Source organism: Pelodiscus sinensis, chromosome 31 (genome assembly GCF_052426305.1).
Source record: "Pelodiscus sinensis isolate ZL-2025 chromosome 31, ASM5242630v1, whole genome shotgun sequence".
Taxonomy (NCBI): domain Eukaryota; kingdom Metazoa; phylum Chordata; order Testudines; family Trionychidae; genus Pelodiscus; species Pelodiscus sinensis.
This window is the reverse complement of record NC_143082.1, coordinates 166,716-187,564: the sequence shown is the minus strand read 5'-3', so window position 1 is coordinate 187,564 and position 20,849 is coordinate 166,716. Positions and strand designations below refer to the sequence as shown.

Sequence of the window (20,849 nt, the reverse complement as noted above, 5' to 3'; positions counted from 1 at the left end):
TCTCTCTTTCACCAGCAGAGGTTGGCCCAAAAATGGTATTGGTTCTCCCATCTTGTCTGATTAGAATCTCTTCACTTTAATTTTGAAGTGGCAGGAGGAGCCCTGGAGGCAGCAGAGGCCCAAGAACTGTAGAAACATACATTGCACTGGTCACATTTGGAATTGCTGAACTACAAGGGCTAGAAAGAAACTTTTTAAAGTTAAACCTTAGATTCTGCAGAAATTAATAGATTGGGGCTCCCAACTCTTCAGGGAATTTTTTTTTTTAACCTGTCACTGGAGAGTGATCGAAAATTTCAGACCTTATATGGCAGGTTAGAAGCATCAGGCTATGTGTTAAACTATGTCAGGGGTGTTGTAATTTCTGCTGGAATTGTGACTTTCTTTTCCTTACTGCAGTGGCCTCTCGGTGTTGATACGAGTCAAATATGAGTTGCGAAAGCATCAGCGAGCCAAAAACACTATCCCAAAGATCTTCCAGGATGTCGTCCGCCGACACCCTAACAAAGTGGCCCTAATCTATGAAGCTAGTGATGAGAAATGGACATTCCAGCAGCTGGATGAGTATTCCGATGCTGTGGCTAACTTCTTCTACCAGCAGGGATACCGTCTAGGGGATGTCATTGCCATTTTCATGGAGAGCCGTCCCGAGTTCATAGGCCTCTGGCTTGGGATGGCAAAAGTTGGTATTGAGGCAGCTCTAATTAACTTCAATTTACGCCTGGATTCTTTGGTTTACTGTGTGACAACATCTGGGGCAAAGGCTGTGATCTTTGGAGGAGAGCTGGCTGCAGGTGAGACCTAGAATTGGTACACATTAAGGATCAACTCCTGAAGTTCTTATTTAGACCAGGTTTCAGCACACTTTCAATGAAGCCAGTGGTAGTTCTGAGTTGACATGGTAGGTTCCTTCCCTCCCTCATTTGGGTTTCACTTGGAACAGAATGGGAGAACTGAGTCACTGCTGATCAGTTACTAAATGGGGAGGAGTCTGTAATATGATGATTAGGAGTAGTATTGTGGGTAGCTACAAATATTATGTCTTTTATGTCAGTGTTTTCCTGATACTGAGTTGCCCATCTGACCTCTTTAGTCAGGTCTGCTCTCCTTGGGGTCGTAAAGAGAATTAGAAAATTCCTTCTCCAGGAGCTTCACACCTGTGCACAGAAAGAAAAGGAAGGTTATCTGTAATGTTAGGTATATTCATTTCCTATCCTATGGTGTTTGATAATCTTTGGTTAATTTCACATTTTGTGCCCTCTGTGCCAGTGATTCTCAAGTGCTGCACCAAGGACTTCATGTTTAGCCTACATGACTTTTGGGGTGCATTCAGAAAAAACTTTTGAAAAGAGACATTGACATACTTTGTGATAACCATGTAAATTTTTGGTACTAATAGTACATATTCTTTACTTTGAAAAGATGTATTATTTTATTTACAAGACTGTGATTAAATTGTCACTAGTATAATTTTAACAGTCAAAAACTGTGGCTATTGTGAATTTGCAGTGGCTGCACATGCAGCCACAGCAAAAATTCATTTGAGAACCAGCGGTTTACACAATGATAGTAAGTGTATGGACACGGTACATTATAAGGCTATTGAATAATTAAACTTTCTTTCACAGTTTATTAACATATCTAATTTGAGGATTTGAACCATTGACCTTGAAAAACTTCTACACTGTTGAGCTACAGCTGATGCGACGAAAATGGATAAAAGGATAATTTTGCCTAAATTTGCAGTAAAGTCCCATGGCTGATCTAAGACACTAAGGTCATGGTAATTTGAGTGTTACGTGGATTGGTATTTCAGTTAAGTCGCCAGTTTTTCTGGTCTTGGCACTGCAAATGTCTCAAATGCAATGAAAGAATAACAGTATTGGCAATGTTGTTCTAGTGGTCCAGAGCTTTGTGCTTGTTGTAATATAGTTGTATATTGCAGCAATATCTGAAGTGAATGAGAAGCTGGGCAAGAACATGGTGAAATTTTGCTGTGGAGACTTTAACCCAGATGCTGTCCCTGTGGAGACTAAATACCTTGATCCTCTTCTGATCACTGCATCAAAATCTCCTCCAGAGCAGGTTGCAACCAAAGGGTTAGATGGTAAGTTTCTCAGTGAGTTTATTTTCCTGTGATACATTAGAAGAGTAAGACCTGGAACTTGAGGAGTCCTTTTTTTGAGGTGTAGTAAAGACTGAATGGGCAACAAATCAAGCAGGGAAGGTGAGAGCAGTCCTAACCACTTTGAATCACTAGCTATAAAAGAGAAAGATGAGGGTAAAAGTGGACAAAAGGCAGCACACTAAGGCTGTCTCTACACTGCACCCCTTTTCCGGAAAAGGGATGCAGATTAGACACTTTGGAATAGCAAAATCCGCAGGGGATTTAAATATCCCCCGCGGTATTTGCATTAACATGGCTGCCGCTTTTTTCCGGAGAATCGCGTCTAGACTGGCGCTTTTCTCCAGCTTATCCCCAAGCTGGAAAAAAGCGACAGCCATGTTAATGCAAATACCGCGGGGGATATTTAAATCCCCCGCGGATTTTGCTATTCCAAAGTGTCTGATCTGCATCCCTTTTCCAGAAAAGGGGTGCAGTGTAGACACAGCCTAACTGTAAGTATGATGGGTAAATATCTGTCGCTGGAGTTTATTGGCTTCCCAGGGTTTCCTAGCTTATTTTCCTACCTTTTGATCTTGCTAAGGGAACATCCATATCTCATCAAGTCTCCTGTCTCCTGATGACTGAAATGCTTTAGTTCAGGGTGGCCTTTGGTCTACAGGAGGTCAGATGTGGTGATCTGATGATCCCATTTAGCCTTAAGCTTTATGACACTTTATCTACGTTGTTTTACACTGTAATGTTGTCTAATTAGAACATAGGAACTTCAGTGCAGAGTGTTCCCTGACTGTGCAGAATGTTCCCTGACTGCAGCTACTGGACAGATAACATTAATTCAAGGATAATAATAAACCCCTTTGCACATGTAAGACACTGCACTGCAGGGTTGTCCCTCACTGCCTGAAAGTATGCTGATAGAAATGTAGAAAGTATGCTGTAGAAAGTATGCTCTGAGCCCTGTCAGGGATCAAAGACAAGAGTTGGGTATTGCCTACCTTTAAGAGGCTTGGCCTTCATCATGGATCCAATCCTTTTAGGTGCTTAGCACTCCTGTGAAGAAGTGTTTTGTACCCTTAGTCCACACTGGTGTCAATAGAGTTGAAAGCACTGTGCATCTCTCTGGATTGGGTCTCATGAGAGAAGGACGTGCTGCAACTATGTGCATCTAAGAACACTGAAGAAACTAGAAGAGCATCCTGCTTGTATTTAGGGAAGGTGGTGAAGGGTTTCCCTGTTTGTGGAGTTTCCCTTATTTTCCCCTAATAGGTCTGCTTTGGGGGTTATTTTCATTGCTACTGACCTCACCCTCTCTCTTATTTTACTTGTGGAAGAGAGGAGCTGTCTGGATAGTAGTGTTTCATGTTTACTAGACTCAGATATAGGCAATGAGTGTATTCTTCCCTTTTCTGCATCCTGCTACAAAGACCTTTTAAGACTTCACTTCAAAGAGAATCCTCTGAATGGTCATTCATGCTTAAATTCGACACTTTACACGCAAATTTGAATAAAGACGCTAATTATCTTACCCATTACAAAGATAGCTTTCCCAATTATCACCTCTAATATCATTAGCTCACAGACATTTACCTCCCCCCTCTCCATCCCCCTTCTGTTCTAAAATTTGATTTGTCCTTTTCATATGTGTTCATTTTTTTAAATTGTATCCTTTGGTATATATGATTGTTACAATTTTCTTCTACTATTTGATCTGAGGAAGTGGGTCTGGCCCACGAAAGCTCATCACCTATTAAACCATCTTGTTAGCCTTTAAAGTGCTACACAGTCCTGTTTTTTGTTTCAGCTTCCCTTTTCAGTAACTGTTACTGTAGGATCAGTAACACTTGTAGGGAGAAATGTGGTGCTTTGTAATGTAAGTTCTTCTTCGAGTGGTCCCCGTGGGTGCTCCACTCCAGGTGTCGGGTCCCGTCCCGGCGCCGCTGGTCGGAAAGTTTTCCATAGCCGTAGCCGGGCTGGACCGCGCATGCGCGAGCGCAGCGCGCGGCGTTCGCGCCTTTGCAACGGTCCGGCCCCCGCTTGTCAGTTCCTCTCAGCCGCCCGTGGTCGCTGGCGGAACGCCGCTTCTCTCCTCACAGGAACGTCCTAAAAAAAAAAAAAGAGAGAAAGAAGAAGTAAACAGATAGAAATAGTTAGTCGAATTGGATAATAATACTTAAAAAAAAAAAAAAGGATAAAAGAAGAAGAAGAAAAATTATGCCTGGGTCACCAGGTTTTAAGCGGTGTCTACACTGCAAGGAAGCCATGCCCGCATCTGACGGGCATGAAGCCTGTGTAAGATGTCTGGGAGAGGCGCATGTACCCCAAAAATGTGCTCACTGCGCAAAATTAACTCCCAGGGCGCGCAGAGAAAGGGATATGCGTTTAAAACTCCTTCTCTGCGATAAGGCACTACAGCCTTCTGAACAGCAGTTCTCAGAAGCTCCCGGAGGGCAAGGTAATAGATCAAGGTCTTCACCGGCAACGGGAACGAAAAAGAAAAGGGCTTCCCCTACGCGCTCCCTCCCGCCTCCTTCAATGTCCCGCGTTCCTCAGGGACATAAGCAAGGGGCCTCCGGGGCCGCAAGACAGCCGGAGAGGTCGCATAAGCCGCAGGCAGCAGCATCAAGCCGCACGTCATCGGCACCAGCTCTGCGCCCCGCTGACAGCGCCAATGACTCGCAGCGCGCGGCACCTCTGCAAGGGCTGGAGCCGCGGCAGTCTGCCTAGCCGCAAACCCGAGCGGCACCGCAAATGGCTGCATTAAGCCAGGGCAAGCCAGCACAGGGTCCGGCACCGGACGCAGCCCTGACAGACGGCACCGGGGAGTTTAGTGAACGGGGCCGGCAGAGCGCCCCCCCACTGTGCTGAGTCGGCACCGGCGAATCAGCCTATTGTTACAGCCGCACCGGAGGAGCAGCTGACCACGGTGCCGGGCAGAGCAGCAGAACAGCATGACGGTGCAGTCTCTCTTATTCCTCCCTCTGCCAATAATGCTTTACCAACACAAGGGAGGGAGGCTCCTCCTACCTCTGCAGTCCCCACTAAGGCTGCTAGGAAGTCATCAATGAGGCATTCAATTTCACCCTCACTTGAGCCTTCAATCTCTCCCTCTCATTCACCAGGGATTAGGCATAACCAACCAATGTCTCCGCGATGGAGATCAAGGTCTCGTTATTCTGATCATCGCGAACGGTATCATCATTATCATCGGGAATCGTCATACAGATCCCGTTCACCAAGTTTTTCCCCCCCGAGATCCTATCATAGGGGGTATGCCAGTAGATACTCCTCGCGGAGGTCATCTCCTGATCACCCTGAATATAGACGCAATCGCTCATCTTGCGAATATGAAAGACCTCACTATCGTTCTCGGCACTGCTGTTGCCATACTTCTCATGAAGCGCGACAATTGTCACCAATTCAAGACTGGAAGGGGGCGTCACCTCGACAGCAGAACCGCTCGCCTTCAGTACAACTATCTGAGCCTGAGGAAGGACAGATATCGGATACGGACGATCAACTGCGGACTGCGTCCCAAAAAGATATGTCGTCATCTTATCCTGACGATGCAGTGTTTGAAGGGGACCCATCTCCCCAGATGACACAAAGGACTTTCAAGAGCTTTTTAAGAGAGTGGCCCAGTCTCAAGATATGCAGATACTAGACACTCCAACGAAACAATTTAAGCTCTGGAGAAACTTAAACCCTAAGCAACAATCTAAAGTTGCCCTTCCTATGGACGAGGCTATTCTCCAATCAGCAGCAGTGATTTGGCATACTCCGGCTTCGACTCCACCAACTTCGAAACCGGCGGAGAAGCGCTACTTTATAGCATCTAAAGACTCAGAATTTCTGTTTACTCATCCGCAGCCAAACTCTTTGGTTGTTGACACAGCTCTCCAAAGGGCTAAGAACCCACAGCTAAAAAATGCGGGGGTTGATAAAGAGGCAAAGAAACTGGATGCCTTTGGCCGGAAGGTTTATACATCGGCCACGCTGCTCCTTCGCATAGCGAATTATACAGCTCTCCTGGCGAATCACAGCTTCGATAGTATAGCGAAGCTTACTGATCTATCCCAGAGATCATCAGAGGCGGACAGGGAACTGCTCCGATTTATCCTCAAGGAGGGCTATGCATGTTCAAAGGCTAACCTCCAGATAGCTATGGACATAGCTGATACGGCAGCGCGGGGAGTAGCAACAGCGGTGTCAATGAGGCGCTCTTCCTGGCTCGCCACGGCGGCGGTGCCTAAGGAGCTGCACTCCAAGGTAGAGGACCTTCCCTTTGATAAGGTAAAGTTGTTTGCAGAAAAAACAGACGAGGTCCTTCATACGGGGAAAGACTCAAGAACAACGCTTCGTACGCTCGGCATGTACGCACCACCATTCCGTCGCCGGCGTTATTTCCCATACCAGAGACAGTATGATTATCAGTCTCGGAGGCAGCAAAATCGCCCTTTCGATCAATCGCGATCAAGACAGCGCCCTCAACGAAGGCGTCCACCACCACCACCTAGAATGTCGGGCACGCCTGCCTCAAAACAGCAAGTTTGACTCCCTGGTCGAGGGCAAGCGCACACTACCAATCACTCTGGCAAAACCCATTTTCCACCACCGCTTACTACCTTATTATCACCAATGGGTCGAAATAACATCGGACAAATGGGTTCTGGAAGTCATAAACAGCGGTTTCACCATTCCCTTCGTCTCCATCCCCCCCACCACCCCACCCTCCCCGTCCCTTTTCAGGGACCCATCTCACGAAAATCTCTTGCAACAGGAAGCTCATCACCTCCTGGATATCGGAGCAATAGAGAAGGTCCCCGATCAGTTCAGGGGAAGAGGGTTCTATTCCAGATACTTTCTAATGGAAAAGAAAACGGGGGGTTGGAGACCCATTCTCGATTTAAGAGGTTTGAATCGTTATCTTCGCAAATAGCGTTTCAAAATGGTGACCCTGAATTCTATAATACCATCCCTCGATCCCAACGATTGGTTCGCTGCCCTCGATTTACTAGATGCGTATTTTCACATCACAATACATCCCGCTCAGACGTTTTCTGCGATTTGTGATAGGCCACGAACATTTCCAGTATCGGGTTCTACCGTTCGGGCTCGCGTCAGCTCCCGGAGCGTTTTCAAAAACCCTGGCTGTTGTAGCGGCGCATCTGCGTCGGTTACAGGTGATAATATACCCGTACCTGGACGACTGCTTGATAAAAGCTGCCACGCAGCGAGAGGCATCACAGATGGTGGCGACAGTCGAGCAAACGTTCGAATCACTCGGCCTCCTTCTCAACAAGCAAAAATCGACACTTGTCCCAACTCAATTCATAAAATTTATAGGGATAAACCTAGATTCGCGCATGGCGAGAGCTTATCTACCTCAAGAAAGGTTCCATGTAATCAAGGATCTGGTTACTATACTCACAAGGAACATGACCGTATCGGTATACAATTGCCTTCGTCTCCTGGGACATATGGCAGCAGCCACTACAGTAGTCCCTCATGCGCGCCTCCACTTGAGGAGTCTCCAACATTGGCTGTCCACGGTTTATGTCCCCGTGAGACACGACATTGAAAAACTAGTGTGGTTACCTCCGCATATTCAGAGATCGCTGCAGTGGTGGACAAAAGAGCAAAACCTCCTGCCGGGAGTTCCATTCCATCGACAACAACCAACGGTACAGATAACATCGGATGCCTCGCTCATAGGCTGGGGGGCCCACATGGACAGCGAACGAATCCAGGGCAAATGGTCGCTCAGCGAGAGGCGTCTGCACATAAATTTGTTGGAACTTCGAGCGATTTTCTACGCATGCAAACATTTTCTTCCTCAGATCAAAGGTCTCACAGTAAGGATATTGACGGACAATGTAGCTGCGATGTATTATGTCAACAGGCAGGGAGGAGCACGATCACGCTCCCTATGCGCCGAAGCAGTACGGTGTTGGAACTGGTGCATACAGAACAGCGTAACCATAACAGCATCATACTTACCTGGCACTGTCAATGTAATTGCAGACTCCCTCAGCAGGCAATTCCCCACGGACCACGAGTGGGAAGTAAGGACAGACATACTATCTGCGATATTTCGAAGATGGGGTACCCCACTGGTAGATCTATTCGCAACATACAGCAACAGGAAGTGTCGCCTATATTGCTCAAGAGCAGGACTCGGCAAAGGCTCTCTAGGTGATGCACTTCTGATCAGATGGAAGAAGGCACTTCTGTACGCGTTTCCTCCCACGCCACTTATCTCCAGGACACTGGAGAAAATCAGATTAGAGGCGGCGACGGTCATTTTGCTAGCGCCAGCATGGCCCAGACAAGCCTGGTATCCATTCTTACACAGGATGTCAATTCAGCCACCTTACCCTCTTCCTCTCCATCAAGATCTCCTTACGCAGGAACGAGGTGCGCTAGTACACCCCAGGCTGCAGCCGTTGCATCTGACGGCGTGGCTTCTCAGTGGTTGAAAGGAGACGAAAATCTGTGCTCTGAAGAGGTCAAGACAGTACTTCTTCACAGTAGGAAGGAGTCTACGCGGAATACGTACCTGGCAAAGTGGCGAAGATTTTCTGACTGGTGCACTCAGAACGACATGCACCCCCTATCATCCCCTCTACAGAATGTTTTGGACTACATCCTTTATTTACGGAACTCAGGTCTTACACTATCATCTCTAAGAGTGCACATGGCAGCCATCAGTGCATTTCACCATCCAGTAGAAGGTTCAGCGCTCTTCTCCCACGTGATTACAAAGAGGTTTTTGAAAGGACTCCAAAACTTATATCCGCCACGAAGCGCACCCTCCCCGTCTTGGAATCTCGATTTAGTGTTGGATACCATTATGTACCCACCTTTCGAACCCTTGATGTCGGTTTTGCTACATTATTTAACGATGAAAATAGTCTTCCTACTTGCGATTACATCGGCAAGACGGGTAGGGGAACTGGGGGCGCTGATGGCAAGCCCTCCCTTTACGATTTTTTCCAAAGACACAGTAACGCTCCGATTACACCCGGACTTTATTCCCAAAGTCTGTTCTTCTTTCCACATTAATGAGCCTATCGTTCTCCCGACTTTTTATCCCAAACCTCATTCCTCCAGTAGAGACGCTCTGTTCCACACACTCGACGTCCGACGTGCGCTGTCTTTCTATATAGACAGAACACGCCAATGGCGACGAACTGACAGGTTATTGGTATCCCTGGCACCTAGATCGAAAGGCAAGGCACTTTCCACTCAGCGCATTGCAAAATTAATTACGCTCTGCATTACGGAATGTCACTCAATTAGAAACAAACCTTTTCCTTCTTTGCCTCGGGCTCACTCCACACGAGCTGTAGCGACTTCCACCGCCTTCGCAAGGGGAGTTCCCCTAGCGGATATCTGCCGTGCGGCTACTTGGGCTTCTAGTGTAACTTTCGCACGTCATTATGCCATAACGAAGAGATGGGCTTCAGACGCTGCGGTAACCTCGGCGGTACTGTCCACGGTAGAAAATAATTGACCCGGAGCGCGTTCTAGGTTACTGCTTTGTACTCACCTGGAGTGGAGCACCCACGGGGACCACTCGAAGAAGAAGAAGAAGTTACTCACCCTGTGTAGTAACGATGGTTCTTCGAGATGTGTCCCCGTGGGTGCTCCACGCCCCACCCTCCTCCCCGCTCCGGGTCTCTTTGTTTTGTCTTCCAGGGACCGAGCGGTGAGAGGAACTGACAAGCGGGGCCGGACCGTTGCAAAGGCGCGAACGCCGCGCGCTGCGCTCGCGCATGCGCGGTCCGGCCCGGCTACGGCTATGGAAAACTTTCCGACCAGCGGTGCCGGGACGGGACCCGACACCTGGAGTGGAGCACCCACGGGGACACATCTCGAAGAACCATCGTTACTACACAGGGTGAGTAACTTCTTCTTTGCTGGATTCTTTACTGAATCTCAGAAATCTTGCTTTGTATTGTTCTCTTCTTCCTCACTGTGCAGCTTGCCTCAGGCACCCTGGTTGACACGACCTTTTCTCTAGATTCATCTCCCCAGAAGTGCCTGAATCAGGCAGTTGCCTAATTTCAAGGCAATTTGGAGAAGGGAGAATTAAAATACATGCCCTTCGGGCCTGGCATTCTTCAAAGCTTGGAACTGAGGCTGCCTTTCACCCTCTGCTTTTGTGGGTGATGTTCACTAGCTTCACACATTCTTTTTGTTAGGGCTGTAATGTGGGTTCTGTGCCAACCTTGCCAGTTTACCTTCACCGGTGCCAGCACTAGATCAAAGCAGTCACGTATGCAATCAGCAGATCCCCAATAGGAGAAAAGCTAAAACCTAACTGCACAGAAAACTGATTAAACAGCTGAAGCGAAACTATCATCTGTCTGGCTCGTGTTTCTGTTCTCCAGATCGGCTTTTCTATATCTACACATCTGGCACGACAGGAATGCCAAAGGCTGCCATTGTGGTGCACAGCAGGTAAGAAGCTGAAAGGAAGCCTGTTAATTTAGAGATACTCAGAGCTGTGTTCATTTCCATTCCTCAACCTCCTTTGTGTTCTTACAGATACTACCGCATAGCTGCCTTTGGGTACTATGCCTACAGAATGCGCCCTGAGGACATCCTCTACAACTGCTTGCCACTCTATCACTCAGCAGGTATGCTTCCTTCTCCAAAAGCAAAGGTTCACAGTATTGTTGCCAGTCCTAGTGTCCAGATCACTTAAGGTGCTGTTGAGGACCATCAGATATAGTTGTAAATGAATTTATCCAAAGTGATTGAAGCCAGAGCCAGCAATGATATCCTGTTCCTCTTTGTCTTCCAGGTAACATCATGGGAGTTGGCCAGTGTCTAATCCATGGCCTCACTGTGGTGATCAGGAAGAAGTTCTCAGCTAGTGGCTTTTGGGATGACTGTATAAAATACAAATGCACAGTAAGCAGTGTCTGATTCTGCCACGTCTCTGCAGCCTGGAGTATAGGGATGCAAACTAATTTGGGCATTGGGGTTGTTTCTAGCTTCACCAGGGAATTTCCAGGTATCAGTTCTAACGCTTCCTTCTATCCACCTCAAATATTCAACAGCAAACCCTCGTGCTTGTCCAGGTATCTTCCCTTTCACCATCATGCATAACACATTAGGCTGTAAACCCTCCATTGCCAGATCAGTGATTCTTCCAGGTCCTAAGGACTACAGGAGACAAAGATGAGAAATGGAATCTGGATTTTCCACCTGACTGTAGAGCATGCTCACTAACCCACTTGACTGACAGCAGTAATTCTAACATCCTTAGTCAGTCCATTGCTAAATGACCAAAAGAAGAATATCAGGAAATATGGTGCATAGTAATGAAGTGGTACATTCTGCCCTGCACTTCACAGTTCCAATTAGCTTAACTTGCCATGACAGCTTTGTCTACAGTCCTGTTAAAAATACAACATAGAAAAATGAATTTTGAGATTCATAATTTGCATATAGCTTTGTAATCTAGAGGCACAGAGAGGGAGAGGAAATCTACAACCTTAGCTAAGAACTGTTTGACTTTTAGCTCATGTGGCCTTTATCTCCAAGCTCTGAGTTTCAGTCCTGTTCACTAAGGCTATGTCTACACTGGCCCCTTTTCCGAAAGGGGCATGCTAATTTTACAGGTCGTAATAGGGAAATCCATGGGGGATTTAAATATCCCCCGTGGCATTTAAATAAAGATGTCCGCCACTTTTTTCCGGCTTTTAGAAAAGCCGGAAAAGAGCGTCTACACTGGCCCCGATCCTCCGGAAAAAAGCCCTTTTCCGGAGGATCTCTTATTCCTACTTTATTTAAATCCGCCGCGGGGGATATTTAAATTCCCCGCGGATTTCCCTATTACGACCTGTAAAATTAGCATGCCCCTTTCGGAAAAGGGGCCAGTGTAGACGTAGCCTATCAGACCCAGATCTGTTGGTGTTACAGATATTAAAACATGAACACTCCGGGAGTCCCTTCCAGCCATAATGCCTCTGACTCTTGCGGTAATGCAGTTAAATAATACACACAGGTAGTGACTTCAGATGTTTTTGGAGATAGTCAGAGAAAGGATTGCTGGCACATCAAGAGGAGTCAGGTGGAATCTCTCAACTCTTAGAGCAGGGGTGAGCAAAAGGGCCTCCACGGGCTGAATCCAGCCCGCCAAGTGAGTTGATGCAGCCTGCAGAGGCCCTGCCATTCCTTCTGCCCCCAGGCCAATCAGCGCCTGCAAGGAGTGTGTGGTGCTTTTAAGCATTGCACACTTCTGGCAGGGCAGGAAGAGACTTCATGTGCTTCCTCCACTCCCAGGACCTGATTGGCTTGGGGGTGGGAGTGCACAAAGTTTCCTCCTGCCCTGCGAGGGGAGCAGGTGGGAGGAGACTTCATGTTCCCCCCACCCACAGGCCAATCAGGGCTTGGGGGTGGAGGGAGCATGCGAAGTCTCCTCCCACCGCCAGGGGTGTGGGTACCTAGAGGAAACCGCCAGCTGTTCAGAACAGCTGGTAGTTCTCTCTGGGGGGGGGGGCAAAGATTTTGCATGCTCCCCCACCCCCAGACCAATCAGGGTCTATGGGCGGGGAAGCACAGAAGTGTCCTGGGCCTACTACTTCTGGGGTGACCCGGGGCCACTTCAAAAATTTTTGAAGTGGCCCACCGGTCAAAAATTATTGCCCACCCCGTCTTAGAGGGTTTCTTATTTGATAGCCTGTTCCAGAGCTGTATATTTTGGGTGCTGTGTGGATGCTCAAGAGAAAACATGACTATCTCTCTGTCGTCCAGTAGTGGGCAGATCTGTTGCAGGAGGCTCTGCTGCTTGATATGTAGTATGACAGGCACAATACAAGAAGGACCGGTCTGATCACAAGTCTTTTTTCTCCTCCCCCATTGGCATTGATGTTCTGTGTCTCAGAGGCTAGTATTGAAATATCTGTATATACTGTCCATGGCTCCAGAGGCTTGTTCTGAATCACTTTTAACTGCATTTCAAAAAGCAGCATTTCCATGAGCCCCTGTTCTTAATAGGACCTTATGATTAGGAGCAGCCCATTTTTGGACTGGCATGAGCTTTGCTGGAGTTCAGAGTAACAATAGGTATGTAAAGGGTTAACTGGTTACTTGGTAAGCATTTGCTTTACCAGCATGCTTACTTGGGTAACAGGTTAACTAGCACCTGGCCCGACTGGAGCAACCCCTACCTGCGGCGTAGTGAGGTGGGCACTGGCCGGAGCAACCTGCGGTGTGGCAGGCCCAGCTGGGTTGGAGCAGTCCTCTGCTAATGATGCAGTGTGGTGGACTCGGCCTGGCCTGGCCAGAGTAGCCCACAGTGGGAGCAGCCCATGGCCAGAGCAAACTACTCCTCAGCCCACTGTGCCATGTTGCAAATGAGGGGCTGTCCCATGGCCCTCTGCCTGCAGTGAAATGCAGTGGGCTGGTTAACCAGTTAAACATACACTTCAACCCACCGTTTCTTAAACTTTTTAAGACCGAGGAACACCAAACAATAGGTTTGTTTTTTTTTTTTATATCAGGAACACCAAGGATTTTTTGTTGAGCAAAACAAAACAAAAAAAAAAAAGGTTGGGGGAAAAGGGTCAAGGGGAAGTTATTGGGGGTAGGGGAAGGTTGCCTGCCCCTTTAAGGGCAGCCATTTTGAATTCTGTTCTTCACGGCACACCTCTGACTGCCTCGTGGCACACCGGTGTGCCATGGAACACAGTTTCATAGAATCATAGAATCATAGGACTGGAAGGGACCTCGAGAGGTCATCGAGTCCAGCCCCCCGCCCTCAAGGCAGGACCAAGCTCCGTCTACACCAGGGGTGTCCAAACTTTTTTCAAAGAGGGCCAGATTTGAAGAAGTGAACATGCGTGAGGGCCGTCCCCGCACTCTCAGCCCCAAGGCGGAGGGCCCGCGGGGTCGGAGGCAGGCGGAGAGCGCAGGGCACGCCGGCCTCACGGCGGCCCAGGAGCAGGGCGAACCCGCAGCCGAGCGGGGGAGCGGGGCTGCGGATGTGCCCTACAGGGCAGGCTCTAGGACCGCGGCGGCGCGGCCGGAAGCGGAGCGCTGGGCGCGCCAGTTCAAAAGAGCGCCGGGGAGCCAGGAGAGGGGGAGGAAGCGGGGGCCGTATTAAACCGGAACAGGGGCCGCAATTGGCCCGCGGGCCGGACTTGGGACATGCCTGGTCTACACCATTCCTGACAGATGTCTATCTAACCTGTTCTTAAATATCTCCAGAGAGGGAGATTCCACCACCTCCCTTGGCAATTTATTCCAATATTTGACCACCCTGACAGTTAGGAAATTTTTCCTAATGTCCAATCTAAACCTCCCCTGCTGCACTTTAAGCCCATTACTCCTTGTCCTGTCCTCAGAAACCAAGAGGAACAAAATTTCTCCTTCCTCCTTGTGACACCCTTTTAGATATTTGAAAACCGCTATCATGTCCCCCCTTAATCTTCTTTTTTCCAAACTAAACAAGCCCAGTTCATGAAGCCTGGCTTCATAGGTCATGTTCTCTAAACCTTTAATCATTCTTGTCGCTCTTCTCTGTACCCTTTCCAATTTCTCCACATCTTTCTTGAAATGTGGCGCCCAGAACTGGACACAGTACTCCAGCTGAGGCCTAACTAGTGCAGAGTAGAGCGGCAGAATGACTTCACGAGTTTTGCTTACAACACAGCTGTTGATACAACCTAGAATCATATTTGCTTTTTTTGCAACAGCATCACACTGTTGACTCATATTCAACTTGTGGTCCACTATGACCCCTAGATCCCTTTCCGCCATGCTCCTTCCTAGACAGTCGCTTCCCATCTTGTATGTATGGAACTGATTGTTCCTTCCTAACTGGAGCACTTTGCATTTCTCTTTATTAAACCTCATCCTGTTTACCTCTGACCATTTCTCTAACTTGCTAAGGTCATTTTGAATTATGTCCCTATCCTCCAAAGAAGTCGCAACCCCACCCAGTTTGGTATCATCTGCAAACTTAATAAGCGTACTCTCTATCCCAATATCTACATCATTGATGAAGATATTGAACAGTACGGGTCCCAAAACAGACCCTTGCGGAACTCCACTTGCTATCCGTTTCCAGCAGGATTTAGAACCGTTAACAACAACTCTCTGACTACGGTTATCCAGCCAATTATGCACCCACCTTATCGTGGCCCTATCTAAGTTATATTTGCCTAGTTTATCAATAAGAATATCATGCGAGACCGTATCAAATGCCTTACTAAAGTCTAGGTATATGACATCCACCGCTTCTCCCTTATCCACAAGGCTCGTTATCTTATCAAAGAAAGCTATCAGATTAGTTTGGCATGACTTGTTCTTCACAAATCCATGCTGGCTATTCCCTATCACTTTATTACCTTCCAAGTGTTTGCATATGATTTCCTTAATTACCTGCTCCATTATCTTCCCTGGGACAGACCTTAAACTGACCGGTCTGTAGTTTCCTGGGTTGTTCTTATTCCCCTTTTTATAGATGGGCACAATATTTGCCCTTTTCCAGTCTTCTGGAATCTCCCCTGTCTGCCATGATTTTTCAAAGATCATAGCTAAAGGCTCAGATACCTCCTCTATCAGCTCCTTGAGTATCCTGGGATGCATTTCATCAGGACCTGGTGACTTGCTGACATCTAACTTTCCTAAGTGATTTTTAACTTGTTCTTTGTGTATCCTATCTTCTAAACTTACCCTCTCTCTGCTTGTATTCACTACGTTAGGCACACCTCCAGACTTCTCGGTGAAGACCGAAACAAAGAAGTCATTGAGCATCTCCGCCATTTCCAAGTTCCCTGTTACTGCTTCTCCCTCCTCACTAAGCAGTGGGCCTACCCTGTCCGTGGTCTTCCTCTTCCTTTTAATGTATTTATAAAAGGTCTTCTTGTTTCCCTTTATGCCTGTAGCTAGTTTGATCTCATTTTGTGCCTTTGCCTTTCTAATCTTGCCCCTGCATTCCCGTGTTGCTTGCCTATATTCATCCTTTGTTAGTTGTCCTAGTTTCCATTTTTTATATGACTCCTTTTTTATTTTGAGATCATGCAAGATCTCCTTGTTAAGCCAAGCTGGTCTTTTGCCATATTTTCTATCTTTCCTACACAGCGGAATTGTTTGCTTTTGGGCCCTTAACAATGTCCCTTTGAAATACTTCCAACTCTCCTCAGTTGTTTTTCCCTTCAGTCTTGCTTCCCATGGGACCTTACCTACAAGTTCTCTGAGCTTATCAAAATCTGCCTTCCTGAAATCCATTAACTCAATTGTGCTGGTCTCCCTTCTACCTTTCCTTAAGATCATGAACTCTATTATTTCGTGATCACTGTCCCCTATAAAGCAGTTTAAGGAACACTGCTTTAACCTCTTAACATTTTAATTGGGATTTTATATCCCTAAACTATAGGGGAGGAGCAGAGCCGGTTCCTTCAGGGGTGAGGCAAGGGGCTAATCTGAGTTCCTCTCATACAGACTATGGCTAGGGGAAGCAAAACAGGAGCATCTGGGATGGGGCCAGCCAGGACTGCTCAGCTACAGCTGTAAGATGGGTTGGGGGGTGGGGTTGGAATGGGACACCAATCATGTCAGCACACTCCACTTTATTTGAACACAGAGTGTTATTTCCCCTCTGCTAAGTGGTTGTTGGCCTAACCTCCATTCCAGAGGTGGGCAATAATTTTGATAGGGGGCCACTCTAAGATTTTGGAAAGTGGTCAAGGGCCGCACTCATGGTATTAATGGGTGAGATGTGGGGTCTGGGATGGAGGTTGGGTACAGAGGGGAGCTTGGGAGACTGAAGTCTGGGAAGGGAGCTTGGGTGAAGGAGGCCGTTGTGACCTAGGACAGGGAACTGGGGTGCAAGTTTTGGGATGTGACCTAGGGTAGGAGGTAGGGTTTCCAGGTGTCCGGTTCTCTACCGGACAGTCCGGTATTTGCACCGTCTGTCCGGTAGAAAAATTCAGAAAATACCGGACATGCGCAATGTGCAGTGTCCGGTATTTTCTGAATTTCCAGCTGGGTGCCGGACCAAAGCCTGGCGGGGGCAGGGAAGCAACTGGGAGGCGGGGCACGATTGGCGCTGGGAGCCTGTGGTCGCATGCAAAAGCCGGGTGGGGCGGGGACTGGGACTCCCAGCCACTCCGCCCACCCACCTTCTGCTCGCAACTAAAGGGAGCGCCTGCTGGGGGCGCTGCACACACACCCCCGGCCAGGTCTGCTTCCCACCCCCCCCTCCTCCTGGCCAGCGCCGCGGCCCTTGATCTCCCTCAGTTCTGCTCCCCCCCCTTTTCTCTTGGCCAGCCCTGTGCCCCCTGATCCCCCCAGCTCTGCTTCCCACCTCCCATTCTCCCCCCTTCCTCCCGGCTGGCCTCCAGACCCCGCCTCTGCCAGCTCTGCTTTCTGCCCCGCCCCGCCCTCCCCCGCTCAAATGTGTCCGGTTTTTTGGCAGAGTCTACCTGATAACCCTAGTAGGGAGGGGATTGTGATCTCGGGCAGGAGATTGGAGTGCCAGATCTGGGAGATGGTATGGATACATGAGGAGTAGCAGGGCAGGAGTGGGGAGCAGAGGATTGGGGAAGAGAGGCGCTGGAGTGCCAGAGGTAGGTTCTGGCCAGGAGACTTACCAGTTAGCAGCCAAACCAGCCTGCTTGCAGAGCTTAAAATGTTTCTACCTGCTCGGCCATGTGCCTGAGCAAGTGAGCAGGAAGGTGGCTGCCTGTTATTCAAACAGGCAGCTCCCATTGGCCAGTTTCTGTCCAGTAACTGGCCAATAGGATTGTACTGGGGGTGGGAGCAGCATCTTAATCTTCCCCTCTCTCCTCTGGACTGGAAGAGAAAGTGCCCTGCAGCTGCATTTCTGAGTGGCATGTGGGGGCAAGCAGAGGAGCCTGCCTGGGATTCCCCCAGAGGTGTAGCGAAGCGGGGGAAAGAAAGGGGTAGTTGCCTCTGGGCGCCATGCTAGGGGGGCGCCGGGCTGGGCTGGCAGCGAAGCGCACTGTGCTCTGGCTCACGTGATGCTTTTGAACAGAGACCGGGAATTGGCTAAGTGCTCCCGGCTCTCTACATGCTGCGAGCTGAGGCAGCAGGGCTGGGTGGCAGCAGCAGCCACTTTAAAGGTTAGATTCCCTTATCCGGCCATTCCGTTCCTCTGGTGCCTGGCTCTGAGGAGGGGGAGAGGAAATGGCCCTTGGGTGCCACACTAGTGAGATGCTAGTATAGTCCCCTTACAATCCCCCTGTCATCCCTCTGCTCCTCCTCTGCCCACTGCCACCGCTTGGAGCTACCTCCTCCCAGCCTCTCTGCCCCCAGCCTGACACCCTCCACCTCTGACAAAGGGTTAGTGCATGCGGGACCCAGCCCCAAACTGGAGGGGGTTGGGTAAGACACGGTACAAGCTCTCCCCACTCCTCCCAGGGTCAGGCTCAGCTGTGCGCGAGGTTCAGAGCCCCACCCTTTGGCGGTGGGGGGTGCCAATTTTGCCTTCGCCCCTGGGCGCATATCACCCTTGCTGCGCCTCTGGGCTCCCCACTGCCTCTGTGGGACAGATCCGAGGGCTTGGTGGGCCGAATGCAGCCCGTGGGCCATATTTTGCCCAGACCTGCTTGATTCCCTACCCCTAGCAGTCCCTCTATTGCCAGGCTTGCTACTTCCTCACCCTCTGTGCTCTTCTCCATTGTTCCCTCCCTGCTACACTTTATCCCCTTTCTTCTATCTTGGCGTGGCTTTAGTCAATGTTCCCTCTAACTTTTTCCATGTGTGTGCAGGATAAATGTTGTTATATGCACTAAGGCATGTATGGATGTGCACCACCCATAGAAAACACATGCTGCTGGCTGTGGGCAACTGTGGGTGCTCTCCTAATTAGCTAGGCAATACCTGAATCTCTCCTGGGTGGCTGCCCAAGCACTCAGCTTACAGGGAACACAGGCCTTAGTCATATTAACTCCTAGTCCATCATCAATATTAAAAAGCTGGCACTAGCATTGTGCCCCCATCTCTCTAGTCGTTTTGCTTGCGTGCAGTAATCCTCTCCTCACCCCACATTGTCTTCTGTCTGTTTAGAGCAGCAGTTCCCAACCTTTTCCAGATGGGGACCCATTTTGACAATTCACGGAGACTTGGTGACCCGAGGCAATTCAAAAACGGGGGGAGTAGGGGGGACAGAGCCACCTGGGGAGACACTTGGCAACCCGTTTGAAATGTAATGGCGACCCATATTTGGGTCGTGACCCATAGGTTGGGAAACCCTGGTTTAGAGTGTAAGGTCCTTGGGGCAAGGACTCTTAATTTATATTTGTGCAGTACCCAGCAGAGGGAGACCCCAGCTGTGATTAAAGCTTCTGGGCATTACTACAATAAATGTAGGTGCATTATTTATGGGATTACCTTTCTACAGCCACATGTTTCAGCTTTTCCCAGGGCATCATGAGGTCTCCTGGGGTACGTCTAGACTACAGATACTGTTGACAAAGCTTCTGTTGACAAAGAGCATCTAGACTACAGCCAGTTCTGTCAACAAAGCAAGCTGCTTTTTTGACAGAGAGTCTAGACGCTCTCTTTTGAAAAAGCACAGTGTGGATGCAGTAGCGCCTTTTGTCGACAGAACGCTTTTGACAAAAGGCATTATTCCTCGTAAAATGAGGTTTACAACCATCGACAAAACTGCCGTGTTCTGTCAACTTATTGTTGACAGAACTTGGCAGTAGTGTAGATGCAGGTATAGTTTTGTCGACAAAAGTCCACTTTTGTCCACAAAACCCTGTAGTCTAGACACGCCCCTGGAGACTGATCTTTATTGGTGTTTGCTTCCTCAGATTATTCAGTATATTGGGGAGATTTGTCGGTATCTTCTGAACCAGCCAGTACGAGAGGCAGAAGCACAACATCAAGTGCGACTAGCAGTGGGAAATGGATTAAGACCCACCATATGGGAAGATTTTACCAGGCGTTTCCGAATTAAACAGATTGGGGAGTTCTACGGAGCCACAGAGTGTAATTGCAGCATTGCTAACTTGGATGGAAAGGTGAGTTGCTGTAGTGCAAGAGGAAAAATACATACTAAGAGGAATAAGGTACAGAGGGAGATAACCTTTCTTTTTCTTGGATGCTCTGAATAGTGTCTTTTGGGACTCTATCACTGGGGTGCAGAAAGCTGAATTGTAGAATCATAGGACTGAAAGGGCCCTTGAGAGGTCATCAAGTCCAGTTCCCTGCACTTATGACAGACTCAAGCACCATCTAGATTAGTGGTAACCAACCACTAGATTGGGATCTACTGGTAGTTCTTTTAGCCTCTGACAGGTGATCCTGACTGGTTTGGCCAGGAAGCTATCAAGCGCCCGCACTTCAGTGGCCCCTCCACCCACTGGGAGGGAGATGAAGAGGGGCACTGATGTCAGGGTAGCCTTCCTCCCCCCACTTCTGTACCCTATCTCCACACAGAGAGAAAGGGATGGAGGGAGCTTGGCAATGCAAATCTCCCACTCTCACATATTGTGTGTCTCTGTCATTGTCCCAAACACACATTGCCCTTCACTCGCGTTTCCTAACACATACATGGAGGGTCGTTGTTACTTCTTTTGCTGCTTGCAAAGTGTGTTATTTTTGGTTTTTGGCTGGTCTGGGCATTTCATAATTTTCATTTATCTCTTATGCTTAAATTTTATTCTTTGAGTAGTGAGTTCTAAAATGCTTAAGCTGTCATGGCTGGAGTAATTATCCCTATGGTAATTGCTTC

General features: G+C 48.5%; 1 protein-coding gene across 3 annotated transcripts in view; it reads left to right on the top strand.

Annotated features, from left to right (window-relative positions):
- The window catches only part of SLC27A1 (solute carrier family 27 member 1), a 62,220-nt gene that overhangs the window by 25,133 nt on the left and 16,238 nt on the right, over positions 1–20,849 (top strand). For all 3 annotated transcript variants that reach the window (XM_075902458.2, XM_075902460.2, XM_075902459.2), the window contains exons 3-8: positions 400–794; positions 1,946–2,107; positions 10,519–10,588; positions 10,676–10,767; positions 10,935–11,044; positions 19,927–20,136. In XM_075902458.2, coding sequence (XP_075758573.1) covers positions 400–794; positions 1,946–2,107; positions 10,519–10,588; positions 10,676–10,767; positions 10,935–11,044; positions 19,927–20,136 — 1,039 coding nt within the window. The remainder of the gene's footprint in view (positions 1–399; positions 795–1,945; positions 2,108–10,518; positions 10,589–10,675; positions 10,768–10,934; positions 11,045–19,926; positions 20,137–20,849) is intronic.